Raw genomic sequence first — 25571 nt, forward strand, 5'->3', positions numbered from 1 at the left:
AGGAAATAGGTTGTTTTAGATTTATGACTTTGCCTTAGGATTACCACCTGTCTGGATTTGACCCGGACAACTTGGTTTTCAGAAGGGCTGGCCGGGTCAAGACAGTCTACTGGTTTTCCAAATATGAAAAACTGGCCAATCAGACATCAGCCAATCGCTGATCGCAACATCATAGCCCCACCCCGTGACGTATCTCGCTCTACCCGCAATGTCACTGGCCTGCCCCTCTGCCATTATGGCTCCACCCCCTGCCTGGGTCATGGGCCACAGAAAGGTAGCAACCCTACTTTGCCCATAAATCTGTATGGTTCTTTCTCCCCTCAATTAAAACATGTAGGTGTAGGATTCAATTAATAATAAATGAGGCTAGGGTTGCCACCTCTTTTTTCTTTTGAAAAACAGGCAGGGGGCGGGCCGGCAACGTACGGGACAGGTGACGTGAGGAGGCGGGGCGGGTGATGTCAGGGGTGGGATTGATGATGTGGTGATCAGCGACTGGCTGATCGCCATGTTATTCACTTCAGTTTCATGTCTGGATTTCCTAACTTCCAAAAACCAGGCTGTCCGGTTAAAATTAGGACAGGTGGCAAAGCTAGGGGGCAGATTTATCAAAGGTCGAGGTGAATTTTCGAATGAAAAAAATTCAAATTTCGAGCTATTTTTTACTTCGACTAGGGAATAGTCCAAATTCGATTCGAATTTGTAAAAAATTCCAATATCGAAATTTATCATGTCTCTTTAAAAATTCGACTTTGACCATTCGCCATCTAAAACCTGCCGAATTGCTGTTTTAGCCTATGGGGGACCTCCTGGAACACATTTGGAGTCAATTGGTGGGCTATGAAAAGTTGTTTTTGGGAAAAACATTGAATCTAATTTGATCAAATGCGCTATTCCTTTGATTTCGAATTTGTAAAAGTACGATTCGAATTTGGCGGAATACTGACCTATTCGATCGAAAACAGACCTATTCAACCAAAAAAAACCCTTCGACTTAATTTCAGTTGGTCTTTTTGAATTTCGAAGTTTTTTCAATTCAAAATTCGACCCTTGATAAATATGCCCCTAAATGAGGCTCAAGTTTATGCTTCTTGGCCTAGACATAAATTCACTACCATGAAACATTACCCCCATAGGTCCAACCACAACACCCCATGAGCCTTAACTGGGCACAAGATACCAGCTATCACACAACAATGGGGCTTGATGTACAGGTAAGGGATCCATTATCCAGAAACCCATTATCCAAAAAGCTCAAAATTACAAGAAGGCCATTTCCCATAGACTCCAATTTCATCAAATAATTACATTTTTTAAAAATGAGTGTCTTCTTCTCTGTAATACATAGTAACATAGTAAGTTAGGTTGAAAAAAGACACATGTCCATCAAGTTCAACCTTTTAACTCTATTTTAACTGCTAATATTAAAACAGTAACTTGTACTTGATCCAAACCAAGTTATAATTAATCATTAAAAGAGGCAAACAATCCTATGGGGTTTAATTAATGTATAAATATTTTTTTTTCTTTTTAGCAGACTTCAGGTGTGGAGATCCAGTTATCCAGAATGTTGTTATCCCGAGCATTCTGGATAACAGGACCCATACTTGTATTTATATCTATTCTCTCATTAGAGGCAGTAAGAGAAGCACAGTCCACTCTATGTTATTGAAAATATGACAAAGTGTGTTTTACTGTTTTTTTTTTGTTAGAAGAAACTCAGTGGCCCTCACTTCAGGTACATGAATAGGCTTCACACTGACATCAAGTATTGTAAATTAGTCACCCAATGTCTTTTTCAGAACCAATAACTGATAAACATTAACATGCATTAACCTGAAGTGCTAGGTGACTGCCAATTCTCGCCATAGTAATGTTTAACTAGGCGATTGAAGGGCTAAACCACTATCTTATCTCACAGGGCATCTGTATCAAGGCTATTTCTTGCATTACGGTGGTATAAGACGGGGCTGACTCAGGAAAGGTTCTTTACAGTTTCAGTAGTGAAGGTGAAGATGAACTGGTGGAAAATTGTCGGTGGTGTTCTGGGGGGTGCGGTCCTATTAGCTGCTGGACTTTTAATTGGTCATTTTGCTATTCCAAAGAATACAGAACCCATTTGGGCCAAGGAAGTCTCCAGAGATGTCGATGAAGAGTTTATCCAAGAGTTCATGAAAGAGGTGGATAACAAGAGGATTGAAGATAACCTACGGTGAGATAGAGTTGCTCCGTTCTTATCACTGTGCAAGATAACAAAGAGGAAGAGGCATTGACTTGCAGCCCTACAGCTGAAGGTTGCCCGTGTCAGTTACTGAGCTTACGCTCCATCTAGTCTCACCAAATAGGAGAGGCAATAGGAATCGCCTAATCTGTTCATGTAGGAAGAGGGTCCCCAACTTTATTTTTACCTATGAGCCATATTCAAATGTAAAAAGAAAGATGGGGAGCAACACAAGCATGAAAAAGGTTCCTAGGGTGCCAAATAAGGGCTGTGATTGGCTATTGGTAGCCTCTATGTGGACTGGTTGGCTACAGGAGACTCTGCTTGGCTGTAAACCTGGTTTTTATGCACCAAAACTTGCCTCAAAGCCTGCAATTCAAAAATAAGCAGCTGCTTTGAGACCATTGAGGGCAACATCCAAGGGGTCGGTGAGCAACATGTTGCCACTGGTTGGGGATCACTGTAGGGTAATACTGTCTGCATTATATAGCATAATACTGACTGCATTACACAGAATAATACTGTCTGCATTATATAGAATAATACTGACTGCATTACATAGAATAATACTGGCTGCATTACATAGAATAATACTGGCTGCATTACATAGAATAATACTGGCTGCATTACATAGAATAATACTGACTGCATTACATAGAATAATACTGGCTGCATTACATAGAATAATACTGGCTGCATTACACAGAATAATACTGGCTGCATTACATAGAATAATACTGACTGCATTACATAGAATAATACTGGCTGCATTACATAGAATAATACTGGCTGCATTACATAGAATAATACTGGCTGCATTACATAGAATAATACTGGCTGCATTACATAGAATTAGTGATGGGCGAATTTATTCGCCAGGCGCAAATTCACGGCGAATTTGCGCGATTCTCGCCCAGCGAATAAATTCGCGAAACGCCCGCGAAAATTCGCGGTAAAAATTTGCCGGCGGCAAATTTTTTTTTCCCCGAAAAACAGACGCCGGCGTCAAAAACGGGCGCCGGCGTCAAAAACGAGACGCCGGCGCCGTTTCGTGAATATTCCGCCGTTTCGCGAATTTCGCAAATTCGCCCATCACTACATAGAATAATACTGACTGCATTACATAGAATAATACTGACTGCATTACATAGAATAATACTGACTGCATTACATAGAATAATACTGACTGCATTACATAGAATAATACTGACTGCATTACATAGAATAATACTGGCTGCATTACACAGAATAATACTGACTGCATTACATAGAATAATAGCTTAGAACTGTACACGAACAAGATCCGTAATGGGGCTAGGTGAGCGCTCTATCCAGGCTCCCAACATTCCACTCCGGTCACGTGGATAAATCAGACTCTATAATGAAGGCGCACACGTCGGTAAACTTCTTTGGATAGAGTCAACATGTAGAGAGAACTGTATAAAATATTTTCCTTTATTAACCTCATTAAAATCACAGAATCCAGAAGTGCAAGGCAGGGGAGTGCATGGCTCTACGCGTTTCGTGACTACAAGGTCACTTCATCACTTCATTATTTAGCTTTTTATTCAGCAGCTCTCCAGTTTGCAATATCAGCAATCGTGTTGCTAGGGTCCCGATTACCCTAGCAACCATGCATTGATTTGAATAAGAGACTGGAATATGAATAGGAGAGGCCTGAAAAGAAAGATGAGTAATAAAAAGTAGCAATAACAATACATTTGTAGTCTTACAGAGCATTTGTTTTTAGATGGGGTCAATGACACCCATTTGAAAATGACTCCTGCCTGCTTGCTATAATTATAAAGTCCCAGACCGAAAACAAGATTCAAATAATTTATATAGTGTAATTAAAGTTCATTTTGCTTGTCTAATGTGATAAAATAGGATTTGGAATAATTTTATTAGGTGACAGGTCCCCTTTAAGTCTACTTAAAAATAATTTAAACATCCAGTAGGATTAATTTGCCTCCAATAATGATTCATTATATCATAGTTCGGACCAAGTACAAAATAATATTTTATTAACACGGAGAAAATGGAAATAATTAAAAAATATATATTTTTAAAAAAGTATTAATATAATAAATATAAAATATTAAAATTCAGGTATAGGACCTGTTATCCAGAATGCTTGGGAACTGGGGTTTTCATGATAATTTAATCTTTCCGTAATTTGGATGTTCATACTTTAAGGGGCAGATTTATCAAGGGTCGAATTTCGAAGTAATGGGAGTTTTTTTTTTTTTGAACTCCCATAACTTCGAAACTCGAATAAAAAAAGACCAACCGAAATGTATTAAAAAACTCTAGTTTTTTTCCTGCAGGAGAATAGGCCGTATACAAATTCGTATTCGAAGTATCGTTTGAATCGTATTCGATTCGAAGGTTTTTTAAAAAAAACTGACCCATATAAATGTGACAATTCATTTGAACTCTATGTACATTTTGCAGTTTATAGAAACCACTTCTTTCTGGTACCCTATGAATCCGAGAATTTTAGCCTTTGCACCCAAGCACTTGTGTGGGAGATGCAGTTCATTGACCTTTAGGTTTATATTTGGATTGTTGTTTTTACAAGTGCTTTATTTGGTATTAATCTGGTGATAGACAATTATTTGTACAGGTATGGGATCTGTCATCCAGAAACCTGTTATTCAGAAAGCTCAGAACAACGGGAAGGACGTCTCCCATAGACTCCATTTTATCCAAATAATAAAATTTTTTAAAAATGATTTCCTTTTTCTGTGTAATAATAAAACAGTAGCTTGTACTTGATCCCAACTAAGATATAATTAATCCTTATTGGAAGCAAAACCAGCCTATTGTGTTTATTTAATGTTTACATGATTTACTAGTAGACAAAATATGAAGATCCAAATTACGGAAAGACCTGTTACCTGGACAACCCGGGTCCCGACCATTCTGGATAACAGGATAACATTCTGGATAACAGGCTGCAGGGTTTGGAATTCAGTGGGATTTCTAGTTACACATGATATAGGTTGACTGACTATGGACTTTCTCAGCTGCTGCTGAACTTTACAAGTGACAGGAATGAACTGAGTTTATAGCAGTGTTGATATATACCATACATCTGTATGATGGTGTGTAGAACTGTATGAACAATTATATTTCATAGTTTATAAAATCTTTGTATGCAACATGAAATCTCTCATTGTACCTTCTAATGTTCCTGCCCTTTTTTTGAGTGGCTCACTTTTAAAGGGATACTGTCATGGGAAAAAACATTTTTTTTCAAAACACATCAGTTAATAGTGCTGCTCCAGCAGAATTCTGCACTGAAATCCATTTCTCAAAAGAGCAAACAGATTTTTTTATATTCAGTTTTGAAATCTGACATGGGGCTAGACATATTGTCAGTTTCCCAGCTGTCCCAGTCATGTGACTTGTGCTCTGATAATCTTCAATCACTCTTTACTGCTGTACTGCAAGTTAGAGTGATATCATCCCCTCGCTTTTCCCCCCCAGCAGCCAAACAAAAGAACAATGGGAAGGTAACCAGATAGCAGCTCCCTAACACAAGATAACAGCTGCCTGGTAGATCTAAGAACAACACTCAATAGTAAAAACCCATGTCTCACTGAGACACATTCAGTTACATTGAGAAGGAAAAACAGCAGCCTGCCAGAAAGCATTTCTCTCCTAAAGTGCAGGCACAAGTCACATGACCAGGGGCAGCTGGGAAATTGACAGTATGTCTAGCCCCATGTCGGATTTCAAAATTGAATATAAAAAAATCTGTTTGCTCTTTTGAGAAATGGATTTCAGTGCAGAATTCTGCTGGAGCAGCACTATTAACCGATTCATTTTGAAAAAAATTTTTTTCCCCATGACAGTTTCCCTTTAAGTAAATTTTTATTATGTTATAAAATCTAAGCCACTTTTAAATTTTTTTTTTTTTTTTATTTGCCACCTTTTTCTGACTCCAACTTTCAAACGGGGGTCAGTGACCCCATCGAAAAAACAAATTCTCTGTAAAGCTACAAAAGTAGTTATTGCTCCTTTCTTACTTTCTATTCAGGCCTCTCCTATTCATATTCCAGTCTCTTATTCAAATCAATGCATGGTTGCTAGGGGAATTTGGACCCTAGCAACCAGATTGCTGAAATTGCAAACTGGAGAGCTGCTGAATAAAAAGCTAAATAACTCAAAAACCACAAATAATAAAAAATTAAAACCAATTGCAAATTGTCTCAGAATATCGCTCTCTACATCATACTAACAGTTAATCAGTTGTAATTAGGAACAAGAGAGCAGATATTGCATTTGGTCATTAATGAGGGACATTTAATTTTATGTCTGCAGACGCCTGACACTGAAACCCCACGTGGCAACAACAGCGGCTGATGAAGAGTTGGTACAAGTCATTTTGTCTCACTGGAGAGATACAAACCATGGACTAGATGATGCCCAAGAAGTGCGATATGATGTGTTATTGTCATTCCCAGATGAGAAGATCCCTAATAATGTCAGAGTGGGTAAGTGTCTCCCTAGGAGGAAGATATAATAACCTACTGAATGGTCCAATCAATTCCCACCTAATCACTGTCATTGTATAGTGAATCCTGAAGGAAGTGTTACATTCACATCGAGACGTGCAGAGAGTGAAATCACCCAAGACCAGAAAGATCCGGATATTCTACAACCCTTTCTGGCATTTGCCCCAAATGGAACAGCCAAGGTAAAAGTTATAAGTGGATCAAGGGACTAATTGTATCGAAGGTCTACTGGGATGTTTTCCATTTCATCACTTAGGAGGGTTATTTATCCAAGGGCAAATTTTAGAGTTTTTTAGACCTTGAATGATTTCGAATGAACCCACAACTGGAATGATTCTGATTTAAAGGAAAACTATACCCCCCAAACAATGTAGGTCTCTATTAAAATATAATGCATAAAACAGCTCATATGTAAAATTCTACTTCATGTAAATAAACCATTTTCATAATAATATACTTTTTTAGTAGTATGTGCCATTGGGTAATCATAAATAGCAAACTGCCATTTTAAAAAATAAGGGCCGCCCCCTGGGATTTGTACGATTCACAGTACACACAAACCAACCAAACATGTTAGGTCACATGATAAAATCACAAAAGGATATATTAAGGTCTTGAATAGTTTGCTTCTTCTGCCGGTTTCAGAGATGTCTGTTCTCCTTCAGACTTGCAATCGATATTTGTCAGAATTGTAGAAGAGACCAGCGCTCATAGCACGAAGTTTTGGACAAGGGGAGAATGACAAAAATAGTAATATAGTGTAGTACTTCTTATGATATGACACACCATTTAGTGCATAGGAAAAACTGATATCTTGTATAGGTGCCTTTAACCCTCTACTCATCCACACTGTGCACTTTCTGCAACGCCACTTCCCAGCATGCGGTGTGTGAAGAATCAATGGTGGGGTACTTACAAACGTTTAAACGGAATAATTGCGTTATAATAATACTTCAATGGGTCGATGGATTAACCTTTCCAGGTCCTATGGTTCTATAAAGAGGTACTCGACATAGTGTAAAACCGTAAAGAAAATTTATTTGGTCACAAAACGATTAAAATTGCACTCACAATGTTCTTAGTAAAATACGCATAAATAGTTAAAAGTCACCGTCTCTCTGGTTCCCTGGGTCTCACATGCGGTTTGTAAAGATGGTATTTGGCCGGCGTCTTTCCGCCTCGTGTTCCCTGGGCTCCTACTGATGACGTATCTGCCCGACGCGTTTCGTCTTATACGACTTTCTCAAGGGCTTCCAAAGATCTCACTGCATGTGCTCCTCTTATGCCGATGTTCCTCCTGGTGGGTTGACCTCATATCCGCTTCCTATTTCCTTTGTTTGTGCGTCTTCATGGTGAATTGACCTCATATCCACTTCCTGTTTTTCTTTGTTTGTGCGTCTCCATAGTGACGCCTCGACGGCTTGTTAGAGGTTAGCTTCCTGTGTTTGTTCCCATGACAACCCGTTCTTAGACACGCATTTATCATATCAATTTTGCAGATATTTGGGGGTATTGTGTGGAGCAATTCATCAAATAAACATACATATATAATTATATCTAACATACATACAAATGATGATATAAAAAACGATAAAAAATAAGCGATATCAAATAAAAAATAACAAATGGTAAAAAAAATTTTTCAAAAATGTGCAAAGCATCTACATATATATACAAACTATAATTTAATATACAGTCCAGATATAACTTGTAAAGAGTAATCTTATAAAAATGCCCTTAGATTGATGTCCACATTCAATCCTTTCGGTATAAAGGTTTCTAACTTATAGATCCATCTACTCTCACACTGTAGGGTCATCTTTTCTAGATCTCCTCCTCTCCATCTGTTTCGAACCTCTTCTATACCCCAAAATGTTAATCCTGCAGGGTTCATATTATGAACATCTTTAAAATGTTTGGACACATTATGTTTTTCATTTCCTTTTTTTATATTATTAACGTGCTCTCTAATCCTTTCCTTTAGTGTCCTGTTCGTTTTTCCTATATATTGCAGATTGCACGGGCATTGTAAACAGTATATAACATATTTTCTTTACGGTTTTACACTATGTCGAGTACCTCTTTATAGAACCATAGGACCTGGAAAGGTTAAACCATCGACCCATTGAAGTATTATTATAACGCAATTATTCCGTTTAAACGTTTGTAAGTACCCCACCATTGATTCTTCACACACCGCATGCTGGGAAGTGGCGTTGCAGAAAGTGCACAGTGTGGCTGAGTAGAGGGTTAAAGGCACCTATACAAGATATCAGTTTTTCCTATGCACTAAATGGTGTGTCATATCATAAGAAGTACTACACTATATTACTATTTTTGTCATTCTCCCCTTGTCCAAAACTTCGTGCTATGAGCGCTGGTCTCTTCTACAATTCTGACAAATGTTAGGTCACATGAGCCAATTAACAGACAGAGTTGTGTCTTTTGCTTCCACACTTCTTCCTGTTACAGTTAGAGCTGCAGTATTTCTGGTCAGGTGATCTCTGAGGCAGCACAGGGACCATCACAAAATGGGGGTTCAAGGCAAGAGATGTAAAAGGGCAATATTTACTTAAATATATATTCCAGTTTGGTAAGATTCTTTAATATGCCACTTAATATGATGTAAACTATCTGTTGGTTAAGTATTCATTTTGGGGGTATAGTTTTCCTTTAAGAAAAAGCTTGAATGGAAAAAACTTGAATCAGAGAGTTTGGGGCAGTGTAAGTAGACATTACTGGGCCCCACAGCAAGTTACTTTTCAGGACCCCAACGTTTCTAAAGGTTGACCTGTTTTACCAATATTTATTCAAATTGTATTTGAATTAGGGCCTCATGGGCTTCTGTACCTCCTGAGCCCCCCCTGCAGCTGCTGGGTCTGCTTCCTCTGTTTTTACTCCTCTGGTTCAGCAACAACCCAAAAACTAAGGATGCACCAAATCCAGGATTCGGTCCGCGATTCGTCCAGGATTCTGCCTTTTTAAGCAGGCTTCGGATTCGGCCAAATCCTTGTGCCTGGCCGAACCAAATCCAAATCCTAATTTGGATATGCAAATTAGGGGAGGGAGGGAAATTGTGTGAAAAATAAAGTTTTCCCCTTCCCACCCCTAATTTGCATATGCAAATTAGGATTCAGTTTGGTATTCGGCCGAATCTTTTGTGATTCGCGGATTCAGCCAAATCCAGAATAGTGGATTCGGTGCATCCCTACCAAACACTCAAATGAATTGAGTTGTCGATGGAAAAAAAATCAAAATGCTTGAATTGATAGAGTTTTTAGGCAAAACCCTCCAAAAAAGAACATCATGAAGGCTATTAATATCTTCATATGGTTCAAGGAACCTCTGCCATTGAAAATACTCCAGCTAAAACCTGTTGAGGTCATGTAGGAGTCAGATTCCAGATATTTCCAGGGTCGGAATTTATCAAAAAAAAAATCAACGTTTTTTTTTAATGCCAAATATGTCAGTTTTCGATCGAATTTCAAATCGTACTTTGAGGCAAAACTCAAATTTTTCGTTTTTTAAAAGAAAACTCAAATTGTTCAAGATTTATTAAAGCCCGATGCAACAATAAGCCTGAATCCAAAAATCCTCCGTCTCAACCTGCCGAGGTTGTGTATAAATCAATGGCAAAGATCCTATTTAGAAATTTCTGTGGTCTGTGCAGGAATTAGCTAAAAAATCCCACCATTTCTGGGTTTTTGGGCAAAAATCTTAAAAATGTGGGCTTTTCAGCAAGGCTAGAACTCCACGACGTGTCTGGATCCGACAGCTCGCTATGCGACAAAACCCATGTGACGTGTCGGATGTTCTAAAGAAACAGGTAAGGAGAAATCGCAGGTAAGAACTACATTTTTCCGACTGTCGGATGAAAACGCAGCGTCGTGGAGTTCTAGCCTAAAAAAAGCCACAAAAAATCCAGCGATTCGGGAAAAAGCTATTCGAGTTTTCACTCGATTTTATCAAGTTTTTACCCGCACCGATTAAATCGAGCTTTTTAAATAATAAATAAGGTCAAATCGTGGATTTTAGTTTGGTCGGAATTTTTTTTATTTAAAAGATTAGAAAAATTTGGATTTTGATAAATAACCCCCTAAATGAAAGCGTTATTAAATATTTGTATCTCTTTGTTCTCAAACACCAATTTGTTGTGTCTCTTTATGTCTCTCAGGGGAAATTAGTGTATGCTAACGAAGGTAAAGTAAGTGATTTCCAGCATCTCTCTGAAAAGATCAATCTGACGGGAACCATCGCCATTGTCCGATATGGGGGAACAGGCAGAGTTAACAAGGTGAGAAAAGTATTCCCGTCCTTGACCCTGGCAGTGATATCTGTGCTGACCCCGGGGGAGCCCTCCTGTCACCCACCTTCCTGCTCAGAGACCATCGCTCACTATATACAATCATTCTGTAATGTACACACTATTTTTGTGAATTAAAATAAATAAATAATGACATATGCCATCATCACGGGGACACAGTTGGGATGTTCATGAGTGTAGGGGGTCCAGGTAGATTTTCTACTCCAACTCGTGGGCGACAAAAAGGGAATGAGCAGTTTTGTCGGGTTATGGGCATGTTTGAGCGTAACAGGGTGGATCAGAGATGTGGTCAGATATGCTCTTTAGGCGAGTATTTTTTTTTATTAGCTTGGGGCTTTATTCCACAGGTCCAGGGGGCTTGGTCAGTCAATGGGCTGACTAATATTAAAGGTCATAATTGATTTATATTCATCCTGCTTTTATTGGGGGTTCAGAATTCAGGAAAACAAAGGCAGCAAAACCCCCCCCGTGTGCAGTGGTATAACTGGATATTACTAGGCCCCACAGCAAATTCATGTAAGGGCCCTAAAATGTTGCCCTAAAAAGTTTACCAATTCTGCCAAGAGATATTTAAATTGCTCATTAATTAGGGCCTCAATGGTCCCCCCCCCCCCGCAACCTCTGTAGTTAAACCCAAGCTCTGTTATCACTTATAATTGCTTTCATTTAAGCAGCCGGTGTAGCACATTACCTGCCACCAGGTATTCAGCAGAGGCTGCCACTATCATCTCAGCTCAGTTCTCTGCCTTGTGCATTATAAGTCTCATTCTGTTGGTTCCTGGCTGTGCCGAGTGTCTCTGAATTCCTGCCTGATTTGGCTCCTAATCCGTTTTTTTATTCCTCTTGGCTTTTGCTCTTTGTTTGGCTCTACTTCCTTGTTTTTTTTGCCTGGAGTTATGTCCTGACCTTGGTATGTGTGTCAGCAGTTCTCCTTATTGTTCCTCTTTTGTTCTGTACTTTCACCTCTTCCAGCAGTATAAATCTGGCACCCTCCCCACCCTTGTGCCTGCTCTGAGAACCCATAGAGGCACAGACGCAAGGTGGCAGTTGGAAAAGGCTGGAGACTGAGAGTGCCAAGCCAGGGTTCCTCAAATGAGGAAGGACAGACTGAATAACTATATCATTACATGACAATAACTGAAGATAATAGAAATCCATTTAGTCTTAATTGGGATCAAGTCCATTTTGTTACATCTTCTTTAGGCAATCAATGCAGCCCAATATGGCGTCATAGGAGTCATTATTTACACTGACCCCAAAGATATCAATGACGGAAAGTCGGATCCAAATCAAACCTACCCTTATTCTTGGTACATGCCTCCTTCTGGAGTAGAACGTGGCTCATTCAAAGAAAATTTTGGTGACCAACTCACACCGTACTATCCGGCAAAAAGTAAATATCAATTTTATTTCTATCCCTTTTTAACTCTTACTTCTCCCACTACATATCTTTATTATTGAACTGATTCATTTATCAAGTCCCCTCTTTCCAGTCGTCTACATCTTGCTGAGAACCCCATCTTGATGCTCATATTAATAAAGCAGTGACTCTCCCTTTGCAGACTTCACCTACAGGATCAAGGAATCAGAAATCAAAGGGCTGTCACCCATCCCAGCACAGCCAATAGGTTTTGAGGATGCCAAGACCCTAATATGGTGAGCAATGACTTCACAAACACATTTTTTTCTAATTGGTTTGAATAAAAATCTGAATTTACAAAACATTAGATGGGGGGAATTGGCACATTAGGCAAAACATTTGCTCCAGAACTTGTAACCCATATCCTCCAATCATGAGTGAGTTTCCATTATTTTGCCATAACTGCAGAAAACCAAAGTCCTGACTGGCTGCTATAGGTTACGACTAGACACAGAGAAAACGTTTGATATTTTCACAAGCCACAATACCATGTCAAGGTAAACTCCATATGGTGGGCTTAAATGTTTACCTTCAGCCATATGTTTCATAGGCTGGAACTTCTCTGCATGGTGCCACTTCTTGGACAAGGTGTCTCCTCCTGACTTTGGTCCTAGTTGTAGGGCTGAATCCTCCTACGTCATTAGCTTTTATTAGGAGAGAGATTGCCAGGACCAAACCATTGGTTCTTCAGGCTTAATCCTCCCCCACTTGCATCTTTTAAAGGAGAGACTGCCCAACACCTATTATTAAAGTAGGGTTGCCACCTGTCTGGGTTTTGACCCGGACAGCCAGCTAATTTGAAGAACTGCCCCAGTCAAACCTGCCTGCCCGGTTTTCCAAATTAGAAAACCGGTCAGGATTCTCTAAGATTGACACGTGATCAGCCAATCGCCACATCATACCCTGCCCCCGTCATGGACCCACCCCCTTCGCTCCACATCACAGACCCGCCCCCTGCCCAGTCTCCACCTGGCTGAAAGGTGGCAACCCTATGTTAAAGGCATAAAAAGGGACGAGTGTGGGATGCTACAAACACATGGAAGTTTGGCCAATCTTCCTTCAGAATAATTCTTTCAAGTACAGAAATATACAATAAGAAGGGTTGTGGGAGCACTCCAAGGCTAATTATAACTATACAAATACAATGGAATTGCAACTGGCCAAACTAGCTACAAAAATACAAAAGGGAGGGGATTGGTCAATGCACATTCCCTGATCCCCTAGTTATTTAGTATCTATGCAAGGGCATTTAGTTGCAACGTTATGATCATAAAGTTGACAAGCCACTACTAAAGCTGGCCATACATTATAAGTTCCACTTGAGATGGGCAATATCGGGCTGATGCAATTTTATAGCCACAAGTCAGGGCACAAGTCATCAGGGCAAACACCAGATCAACTGCTGTGCAGTCATCATCCCGCTGAGATATTTAAACCTGTTCTATCAATATTTACAAGGCTGATAAGATGCCAACTGGGACTGAAAGAGCTGAAAATTTGTCCATATATGGCCGCCTTAAAAGAGAACTACAGCTTAACTAAAGAAGTAGGTCAGAAATATTGTGTATTCGGGTTTGTGCTTCTGTACCAGCCAAGGCACACACAGCCCTTTAGCAGTAAAGATCTGTGTCTCCAAAGATGCCCCAGTAGCTCCCCATCTTCTTTTCTGCTGATTCACTGCACATGCTCTGTGCTGCTGTCACTTACTGAGCTTAGGGACCCACTCACAATATACAGTACACATAGAATAGAAATGTCACAATATAAGGCTGATTAGTAATTAATACAGATAATTACTACATGGCAGCACAGAAACCAGTGCAATTAGCATCAGAATTTAATAATCAGCAAACCTGTAGCATCAGCTTATATTACAGCCAGGGAAGCTCATTTTCTGCTGGATAATTAGTGACGAGCCCTAAGCTTAGCTTCTCAACAGCCAATCAGAGCCCACTGAGCATGTGAGTGTCACAGACACTTTCCAAGATGGTGACCCCCTGTGACAAGTTTGAAGTCCTGGATCATTGCTGCTATTGACAAGCTGAAACTTTAGCCTCGTGCAATAAATTCAGTATATAAAATATATCATTTTTAGACATATTTGTTTTTAGTATTCAGTTTTCCTTCAAGTCTCAGATTTCCTCGTTCATTGGTTTACTGTCACCACGAGGCTCCATCTATTGAAACCCCAGAAGGACTTTCAACCATTATAAGAAAATGTGTGTAAGAGTTTTGTTCCTTGTTGGTGAGGTCAATAAGTCCTTTTTTTGGGACCTTTTTTTCAGTATTGATGTACTGGCCAAGTGACTGGAATTATTTGGGGGACAATGGAACTCACCTGCTATATCTTTCATTTGACTGTGAGAAATAAATGAATACAATGATGTTATGAGTGATGAAGAGTGATCCCAATCTGCCTGGTACATTGAGTTTATAGCACTATATATATATATATATAATTAGGGCTAAGTGACCCCCCCAACTGGTTTTGCTATGTTGGTTACTATGGATTGAAAGCTACAGCCCCTCCTTGTGTTATATTTGTTTATACTCGGGTAACTAAAAACATTATTAAATATAGGGCAATAAATTAAGATGATATGCCTTTATAGTATTTCAGTACAAAGTTTATTTTGTTTAAATTAACAGCTTTGGTTAATTGGGGCAATTAGCATCCTTGTGACTGATCTGCTTATTATCTTTGCACAGTAATCTCCAAGGCCCCCCGGCTATTGATACCTGGCAGGGGTCACTGGGTTGCACCTATAACCTAGGCCCAGGCTTCCAGCCAAGCAGTGAGTTCTCCAGCAGGTACAGTACAGGCTCTATCACTTATATATAAACGTCATTATCACTTGGTAAATCTCTGATGATGCTGCTAATTGGGCACTAGTCTATGGCAGACTCACCTGCAGTGGAATTAAAGTAGGGTGTGACTGCAGGAAAATATATTTATTATATAAACTCTTTTATTCCACTATAAAACATTTGTAAGCTATAGAGTGAACGGGCTAATTAATCCTTAAAGTGATTCTGTCATGATTTTTATGATGTCGTTTTTATTTCTAAATTACACTGCAAATAATTCACTCTACAATATAACATTTCATTCCTGAACCAGCAAGTGTATTTAGTTGTAATATTGGTGTGTAGGTGCATCTCAGGTCATTTTGCCTGGTCATGTGCTTTCAGAAAGAGCCTGCACTTTAGGATGGAACTGCTTTCTGGCAGGCTGTTCTTTCTCCTACTTAATGTAACTGAATGTGTCTCAGTGGGACCTGGATTTTACTATTGAGTGTTGTTCTTAGGTCTACCAGGGAGCTGTTATCTTGTGTTAAGCTGGCCATAGATGTTAGGATTTTTAAAAGATCTTTTTGTTATCTTTAAGCTCCCCATAGACGCGACGATTCTTTGTGCTGAACGACCGATTTTAGGGAAGCCCGACCAATCCTTCGAAATTATTGTGCGGTTAGTGGGATTCGAATGATCGTACATCTTACGATTTTTCGGCCGACATCTTGTAGGAAATTGATCGGCCAATCAAAAAAATCTTTGTCGGTCCCAGTGCAATCTATCTATGTTTGCAGGGCCAAGCAGGCAGCTCCCTTTTGTTTTCCTGGCAAATTGGTTGATTTTAGTTGATGGTAAATTCGTACGATCGTACGATCGTACGATCGTTCCGAGAAGATCATGGTCTCACGATCAGGATCTGATCTTTTAAAAATCTAAACATCTATGGCCAGCTTAAGACCAAGCTTATCTTGAAACGATTGTTTAAATGTACAATTTGTCCATCAACTAAAAAGACCATTTCAATCGATGTTGTCTAGTTGAAGCCAGAAAAACTGAGGGGAGCTGCTTGCTTGGCCCACTCGATTCCCTCGAAGCTCGTGATAATTTGACGGATTGGTTAGATTGCACTGAAATTGTTCATTCATCAAAGAAAAATCTTTGCGTCTATGGGGGCCTTTAGGGAGCTGCTATCTGGTTATCTTCCCACTGTTCTGTTAGGCTGCTGGTGGGGAAGGGGGGGGGGGAAGGGGGGGGCTGGGAAACTGACAATATGTCTAGCCCATGTCAGATTTAAAAATTAAATAAAAAACATTCTGTTTGCTCTTTTGAGAAACAGATTTCAGTGCAGAATTCGGCTGGAGCAGCACTAAAAACAAAAAAAACAACAACATTGTTTTCCCATGACAGTATCCCTTTAATATTCCAGGTTTCCTTGTAAAATATGTTTGTATTCCCAGAAGGGAACATCTATTTTTCATGCTTATATTTGAAAGCCAATATTCTCAATGCCCCAAGGTCTCTTCTTTTTGGAATTAAATGGGAAGTTCTCCCCCTCAGACATCACCTTTGCTCTGCATATAACCTCCTTCTCTCCTCCTCACTTTTTCTTCTTCCCACATCCAGGACTTTTCACTTGCTGCCCCCCCCCATCCTCTGGAAGTCTCTGCCCATCTCATGAGACACCATCAGAGCCTCCAGGGATTCAAACCATCACTTAAAGGGATTCTGTCATGATTTTTATGGTTTACTATTTATCTCTAAATGACACTTTTTATGCTGCAAATAATTCACTCTACTATTTAAAATGTTATTCTTGAACCAACATATGTATTTTTTAGTTGTAATATTGGTGTGGAGGAGCCATGTCAGTGCATTGTGCCTGATCCTGAGCTTTGAGAAGGAGCCAACACTTCAGGATGGAACTGCTTTGAGACAGCTATTGTTTCTTCCCTTCCGTCTGTATTATACCACAACATGGGTCGTGTTTGCAGTGCTTAAAGTCCACCTTGTGGCAGACATGAGAATAGCTCCCATGCACAAAAAAAAGCAGGGTTTTTCCTGCTTTGGTGTTATTCTCATCATGTCTAGGGAGCAATTTTAGCAATGCAAGCAAATCCTTCAGCAATGGTGTCAGGGAGCTGCTATCTGGTTAGCTGCCCGTTGTACTGTTGATAGGCTGCTGGGGGAGGAAGGGAGGGGCAGTAATATTCTCCAACTTGCAGTACAGCAGTAAAGAGTGACTGAAGTGCATCGGACCACAAGTCACATGATCTGAGGGCTCCTGGGAAACTGACAATATGTCTAACCCCATGTCAGATTTCAAAATTAAATATAAAAAAATCTGTTTGGTCTTTTAAAAAACTGATTTCAGTGCAGAGTTCTGCTGGAGCAGCACTATTAACTGATGTGTTTTGAAAAAAAAACATGTTTTCCTGCAAAAGTATCCCTTTTAAGACCCACCTTTCATTCAAGCCTCTAACCTAAGCCCTTCTGAACTTGACCACCCACTTACCCCACTTACCCTTTGCTGTTACACAAACAACTGGAATCCATTTTTCACAAAGCACTTACCATTACTATCAACCAACATGAGCTCTCCAATCACACAGGTTACTCTCACTTAGGGTTCCCACCTTTTCCTGAAAAAAACACCAGCCTTCTTATATATTTATCTTTTTTTACTTCATTGGAATCAATCATAATTTTTACCGGCCAGGCCGGTAAAATACTGGCCAGATGGCAACCCTTCCCTAACTCTATGTCACAGCCAGGGCCGCCATCAGGGGGGCACTGGGGGTACAGCTGTACCGGGCCCGGGGCTGAAGGGGGGCCCGGCTCGGCGGTGTTACACTTTTCAAATTAGCCGGGCCCCCCTTAACAGCGCCGAAGGTCACGGTGCAGCTGAAGATCCAAAGCCGTGCCAAAGACCTGCTGCTGCTCACGCTGCTGAATTGTCACTCACTAAGTTCCGTGCGGCAAGTACATTCCCCTGCTCTTCCGTGCTGCTGCTGCTGACAGGCTGAGGCTGATGTGGGCGTGGAGAGAAGGAGGGAGGGGGAAAGGAGCAGAAACGTTTAACCCTGTAACTCCAAACTGAGCAAGAGTCAGGTATTGTAACATTGGCACTGGAAGCCTCTCTTTCCAGCCTGTATTTGTGTAATTATTTTAGCACCAGCCTAGTGTGTTGCTGTCATTCTATCCTAGTATGTCTTTTGTACTTATTATTTGGCAGATCTTTCTAGTGATCATGTTGCTTGCTTATTCTATCAGTTAAAAAAAAGTAAAATTTTTCTAATAGAACCGTAAGCAGCCATTACTAAAGAAATAAAAAGCCTAGCTTGAAGGTCAGTTAAAGGGGTTGTTCACCTTTACATTAACTGTTAGTATGATGTAGAGAGGGATATTCTGAGACAATTTGTAATTGGGTTTTTATTTTTTGTGGTTTTTGACTTATTTAGCTTTTTATTCAGCAGCTCTCCAGTTTGCCATTTATATAATCTGGTTGCCAGGGTCTAAATTTCCCTAGCAACCATGCACTGATTTAAATAAGAGACTGGAATATGTATAAGGGAGGACCTGAATAGAAAGATGATGTTTTTAGCGCTGGTGTCTGTGTGGACTTTTTAATGTGGGGTGGGGGCGGGATCTGGGGTGGGCGGAGCCAGGGGGCCCAGAAAATTTTGCTATGCGGGGCCCCGTGATTTCTGATGGCAGCCCTGGTCACAGCAGCAGTAGCTGTACAATTCAAATTTGGCTCACTCTATGTCTCGCCTTCTCTTTCTCTTAGATTGTAAGCTCTTAAGACCAGCGCCGATCCGCGCCTTTATGCCGCCCCGACCCCTCCTCACGGCGCTCACATTTTCTGCGCAGGAGGGGGTTGGGGCGCTGCACGACGCTAGTGCAGAGAGCGCAATTGAGCTCTCTGCACTAGAAGAGCTGAATTTCCGGGTTGAAAACCGGAAATTCGGCTCTTAGTTACCAGGAGCGGCATTTTTGCCGCCCCTGGTACCCAGGGGGGCGCTGCCGTCTGAGGCGAGTGTCTCAACTCGCCTCATTGGTGGAGCGCCCCTGCTTAAGACCAGGGTACTCCCCCTCCAGTCTCCTAACAAGATCCATTTCTAACCGAATCAGTTGTGGTGAAATATTAGCCTGTAGATGTAAATTGTTTTGATTTCTATCCTTTTATTCTGTAAAACGCTGCAAAGAATGATGGTGCTATATGATAACAGACATGAACTATAGTCACATGAATTCCTAACTGTTTAATAAAAATACAACTATTATAACCTTATTGTTACAGGAAAGACTGTGGGAATGGCTCTGGTAAAATAACTCTGATATTTGTGTCCTAGTGATGTGGAGGTCAATGTGTATAACAAAAGAACAATTAAGTCTTCGGCCAACGTTATGGGCATTATCCACGGGTCTGTGGAACCTGGTGAGGAAAAATGATTTTCTTTAGTTATTTAAAAAAAAAATTTTTTGCTGATTTGCTGCATCTAATGAGGCCATTGAGGCTCATTTATAAACAATGGGCAAATTTGCACCTGGGCAGTATCTCATGGCAGCCAATCAAATGATTGCTTTCAGTATTCAACTGGCAGCTGGCTGAAAAAAAGCTAATCATTGATTGGTTGCTATGGGTTACTGCCCTGGAGCAAATTTGCCCATTGTTTATAAATGAACCCCTCTACGCTACACTCCTGCTAATTGCGTTTTCTCTCCCCCCCCCCCAGATATTACCCTTTGAGGTCCATGTAATGCCATTTTCAGTTAACTTTAGTATGTTATAGAATTGGACATTTTAAGCAACTTTTCAATTGGTCTTCATTGTTTATTTTTTATAGTTTGTGAATAATTTGCCTTTTCTTTTGACTCTTTCCAGCTTTCAAATGGGGGTCACTGACCCCATCTAAAAAAACAAGGCTACAAATGTATTGTTATTGTTACTTTTTATTACTGGTAAAACTGGTGTGCTTGATTTAGAAACAGAACTATAGTTTATACAAACAAGCTGCTGTGTAGCCATCGGGGCAGCCATTCAAGCACAGGATACACAGTAGATAACAGATAAGTACTACTATAGTTTATATAAACAAGCTGCTGTGTAGCCATGGGGGCAGCCATTGAATCACAGGATACACAGTAGATAACAGATAAGTACTACTATAGTTTATATAAACAAGCTGCTGTGTAGCCATGGGGGCAGCCATTCAAGCACAGGATACACAGTAGATAAACAGATAAGTACTACTATAGTTTATATAAACAAGCTGCTGTGTAGCCATGGGGGCAGCCACTCAAGCACAGGATACACAGTAGATAACAGATAAGTACTACTATAGTTTATATAAACAAGCTCCTGTGTAGCCATGGGTGCAGCCATTCAAGCACAGGATACACAGTAGATAACAGATAAGTACTACTATAGTTTATATAAACAAGCTGCTGTGTAGCCATGGGGGCAGCCATTCAAGCACAGGATACACAGTAGATAACAGATAAGTACTACTATAGTTTATATAAACAAGCTGCTGTGTAGCCATGGGGGCAGCCATTGAAACACAAGATACTGTACATGGCAGTTACCAGATACACTCTGTAAAATCCCTTTGTATTCTATTACTGAGCTTATCTGTTATCAACTATGTATCCTGTGCCTTTTCTCCTTTTTAAGCTTAATGGCTGCCCCCATGGCTACACAGCAGCTTGTTTATATAAACTATAGTAGTACTTATCTGTTATCTACTGTGTATCCTGTGCTTGAATGGCTGCCCCCATGGCTACACAGCAGCTTGTTTATATAAACTATAGTAGTACTTATCTGTTATCTACTGTGTATCCAGTGCTTGAATGGCTGCCCCCATGGCTACACAGCAGCTTATTTATATAAACTATAGTAGTACTTTTCTGTTATCTACTGTGTATCCTGTGCTTGAATGGCTGCCCCCATGGCTACACAGCAGCTTCTTTATATAAAATATAGTAGTACTTATCCGTTATCTACTGTGTATCCTGTGATTCAATGGCTGCCCCCATGGCTACACAGCAGCTTGTTTATATAAACTATAGTAGTACTTATCTGTTATCTACTGTGTATCCTGTGCTTGAATGGCTGCCCCCATGGCTACACAGCAGCTTGTTTATATAAACTATAGTAGTACTTATCCATTATCTACTGTGTATCCTGTGCTTGAATGGCTGCCCCCATGGCTACACAGCAGCTTGTTTATATAAACTATAGTAGTACTTATCCATTATCTACTGTGTATCCTGTGATTCAATGGCTGCCCCCATGGCTACACAGAAGCTTGTTTATACAAACTATAGTTTATGTAAATAGTCTTTCTCAATCACGCACAAAACTTCTACCAGTGCATCGCAACAGTACATTATATTTTAATTACTTTAAAACACTTATTTTTTGGCGTTCCTTTAAATAAAATCTTCACGGATTTGCGTATAAAAGGTTCTCCAGTTGGAACTGATTTCCCACTGCTGTGGAGGTGACTTCTTCAGAGAAGCTGAAGTTAATTATTTATGCCGTGAGGAGACTAACTGGACAAAAACTGAGCCTATTGGGTATAATTTGCTCATATTTCTTCCTTATCAGACAGATATGTCATGTATGGGAATCACAGGGACAGCTGGGTACATGGAGCCATAGATCCAAGCAGCGGAACAGCAGTAATGATGGAAATAACCAGAGTCCTTGGCACTAAGCTTAAGCAAGGTAATTGTTATGCACCCTGGGGGAATATGAGATTGGCTTGTGCACCTACACTATAAGGATGTTAATTGCTCTAAATCAGTGCTTGTTGGACTTTTAAGTTCAGGGCACACAGGTAGATTCGCCCGGCAACAAATCTTCTCTTCTTTGGGCCGATTAACCTCCCCGAACTGCCTCCCTGTCAGCTAAAATGAAATCGAAGTCGCCAGAAGTTTCCTCATGAGGCATTTTTGGGCAACTTTCGAAAACAAATCGCTCCGAGTGGCATCCCACCAGTGAATCTCGTTTTACCCGGCGAGAAAGCAGGGGAGGCAGTTCGGGGAGATTAGTCGCCCTGAAGAAGAGGAGCTTTGACGGCGGGCAACTAATCTCCCTGAATCTGCCTGTGTTCCCTGACCCTTACAGTTCAGACCTTTGGAGATTCAGCTTTTATTCTGGCCAATTATGATACGTCCTATTATGATTGCATCATTGGTCCGAGCTCTAAATGATAGGATCATCTTGATTTAGCCCAATATGCTGGTGGCCAAATCAGCTATAGCTTTTCACAATTAGTAACCTCATTGTCAAGAACTATGGGCCGCTATGGACCAGGAGGCCCATGGCCCTTTAAGGATATCGTGAGAATGAAGGCTATAATAAAGGAATGTCAGACTTTACTGGCCTGGACTTTTTAATAGGGATGCACTGAATCCACTATTTTGGATTCGGCCGAACCCCCGAATCCTTTGTGAAAGATTCGGCGGAATACCGAACCGAATCCGAACCCTAATTTGCAAATGCAAATTAGGGGAGGGAAGGGGAAAACATTTTTACTTCCTTGTTTTCTGACAAAAAGTCACGTTATTCCCCTCCTCGTCCCTAATTTGCATATGCAAATTAGGGTTTGGATTCGGCCTGGCAGAAGGATTCGGCCGAATCCTGGATTCGGTGCATCCCTACTTTTTAATTACCCATAATTCCCAGCATCCCCTACAAACCAAAGGAGCGACACTTCTCAAGGCAAAAGTGACTTCCAAACCAGATGACTAACCTCCATTTCTTTCTTTACCTGTGAGATTCAACATAGCAGGAGGGTATAACATATAGTTGCCTCATCAAACAACTGCCACATCTACATAAAGGCAGCAAGTCAGAACCCCCATAGCAGTTTGTCTATCTTTCCCCTTTCCTGCCACAAAAAAAGGGAAAAAAAGATTTGCTGCGCGGAAGACGGCGAAAATGTTTTGACCACGCCCATTATGTGGCCACACCTACTTAATACCAGGTTCATTTTATAAAAGTTGCTTATGAAAGTCTGAACACATTTCTGTGGTTTTTATGTGTTATTACAGTTTTGCTAATGAAGGTGAATTGCCTTTAAGCTGTAAGTCACAATTTCCCCAAGAGACCTGCCGGAGTCTCACCCTGCTCACTCATAGCTCTGGGCTCAGATTACAGTACGGAGGGGAAAGGCGCAAACTGAGCATGCTCAAGCCCTAGCCCTGGAGGTTTAAGCTGAAAACAGGAAGTCTGATACAGAAGCCCATGAGTGCACAATAGAAGGACAGAAATGTGGTGTTTCTTTTGACAGAGGAGTCAGAGCAGCATTACTTTGAGGGTTTACTGGTGTATTTATATAGACCTTTCTGATAAAACTTACTTAATTTTAGCCTTTCCTTCTCCTTTAAGGTAAGTGGAGGCCTCGCAGATCCATCGTCTTTGGCAGTTGGGGTGCAGAAGAGTTTGGCTTGGTTGGTTCGACGGAATTTGCAGAGGTAAAACAGTAGCGTTGTAGGAAATGCTCTACAATGAATGAATAATATGTACTTCAGGGTAGTAATGTGTATAGTTAACTGGCTATGGTTCTACTCACAGGAATATTACAGCAAGCTGAAAGACAGGACCGTGGCTTATATCAACGTGGACATCTCTGTATTTGGTGAGTCACTACTGATTCATATTGGATTGAAAGCACACAAATCATACATTCAGGGGCAGATTTAGCAAGGGTCAAAGCAAAAATTCTGAATTTTCTAATTCAAATTTTCGAGTTTCGTTATGGACAAAACTGTCAAATTAGACTAGGGAATTGTTAAAATTAGATTCGAGGTTTTTTTTAAAATTTAATTTGATTTTCGAGATTTATCTTACCCTTTAAGAACTCCAATTTGATTCTTCACCGCCTAAAACCTGCCAAATTGCTGTTTTACCCAATGGAAGACGTCCTGGGATCAATTTGAAGTTCTTTGCAGCCTTCCTGACAAAATAAACTCGAATTGAGTTTGAAAAACTCGATTGAATTCGAGTTTTTAGGTCCATAGTATTCACCCGACTTTGAAAAATATTTATTTTAATAATTTCGATTGGCCGAATTTCTAGTTTATCGGAGTTTTAAAAAAACTCGGAAATTCGACCCCTGATAAATCTGCCTCCCCATCATTATGTTTTCAGGGAACAAGATCATATTTTTTACACTTACCCAATTTCTGTGGTTATTAGTCTTTTTCTGCCTTTTATTGTAGCAAATGCATCGCTGAGGGCTCAAGGAACAGCGCCGGCTCAGGGTGTGATCTTTACTGCATCCAAACAGGTACAGACTGATTCTGGTATCTGATTTAGGCAGCCATCTTCAAAGGCAATTTGCAATTTTTAAATATTTGGTAGGCCCCTTAGTTAGGTTAAAGGGGTTGTTCACCTTTAAATTGACTTTTAGTATGAAGTAGAGAGGGATAATCTGGGACAATTTGTAATTGGTTTTCATTTTTTATTATTTGTGATTTTTGAGTTATTTAGCTTTTTATTCAGCAGCTCTCCAGTTTGTAATTTCTGGTTGCTAGGGTCCAAATTACCTTAACAACCATGCAGAGACTCGGATATAAATAGGAAAGGCCCTATAAGGAAAGAGGCGTAATAAAAAGTAGCAATGACAATAAATGTGTAGCCTCACAGAGCATTTTCTTTTAGATGGGGTCAGTGACCCCCCATTTGAAAACAGGGAAACAGAAGAAAAAGGCAAATAATTCAAAAACTATAAAAAATAAATAATTAAGGCCAGTTGAAAAGTTTCATATAGTTAACTTAAAGGTGAACCAACCCTTTAAAGTAAATGGCCCTTCATGAGTTTCTTGGTCTGTATGAAATTTTCATTCACACACTGGAAATGAGGAATTCTAGTTTTTGAATTATTTGCCTTCTTCTTCTGACTCCAGCTTCCAAAAGGGGGTCACTGACCCCATCTAAAAACAAACGCTCTGTAAGGCTACAAATGTATTGTTATTGCTACTTTTTATTACTCCTCTTTCAATTCAGGAATCTACTATTCATATTCCAGTGTCTTATTCAATTCAGTGCATGGTTGCTAGGGGAATTTGGACCCTAGCAACCAGATAGCTGAAATTGCAAACCGGAGAGCTGCTGAATAAAAAGCTAAATAACTTAAAAATCACAAATAATAAAAAATAAAAACCAATTGCAAATTGTCTCAGAATATCCCTCTCTATATCATACTAAACGTTAACTTAAAGGTGAACAACCACGTTAAAGGTAACCTTTGCCTTTAGATGCCTTTTTGAAGTATG

General features: G+C 40.1%; 1 protein-coding gene across 1 annotated transcript in view; it reads left to right on the forward strand.

Annotated features, from left to right (window-relative positions):
• Positions 1 to 2014: 2014 nt before the first annotated feature.
• LOC100037180 (uncharacterized) overlaps positions 2015 to 25571 on the forward strand; it is a 44196-nt gene continuing 20639 nt past the window's right edge. The window contains 12 exon segments of the mRNA NM_001097874.1: positions 2015 to 2212; positions 6551 to 6723; positions 6805 to 6926; positions 10919 to 11038; positions 12272 to 12461; positions 12631 to 12724; positions 15198 to 15299; positions 19634 to 19719; positions 21895 to 22014; positions 23683 to 23768; positions 23869 to 23932; positions 24516 to 24583. Coding sequence (NP_001091343.1) covers positions 2016 to 2212; positions 6551 to 6723; positions 6805 to 6926; positions 10919 to 11038; positions 12272 to 12461; positions 12631 to 12724; positions 15198 to 15299; positions 19634 to 19719; positions 21895 to 22014; positions 23683 to 23768; positions 23869 to 23932; positions 24516 to 24583 — 1422 coding nt within the window. The 5' untranslated portion in view covers position 2015.

The sequence above is a fragment of the Xenopus laevis genome, chromosome 5L (assembly GCF_017654675.1).
Source record: "Xenopus laevis strain J_2021 chromosome 5L, Xenopus_laevis_v10.1, whole genome shotgun sequence".
NCBI lineage: Eukaryota > Metazoa > Chordata > Amphibia > Anura > Pipidae > Xenopus > Xenopus laevis.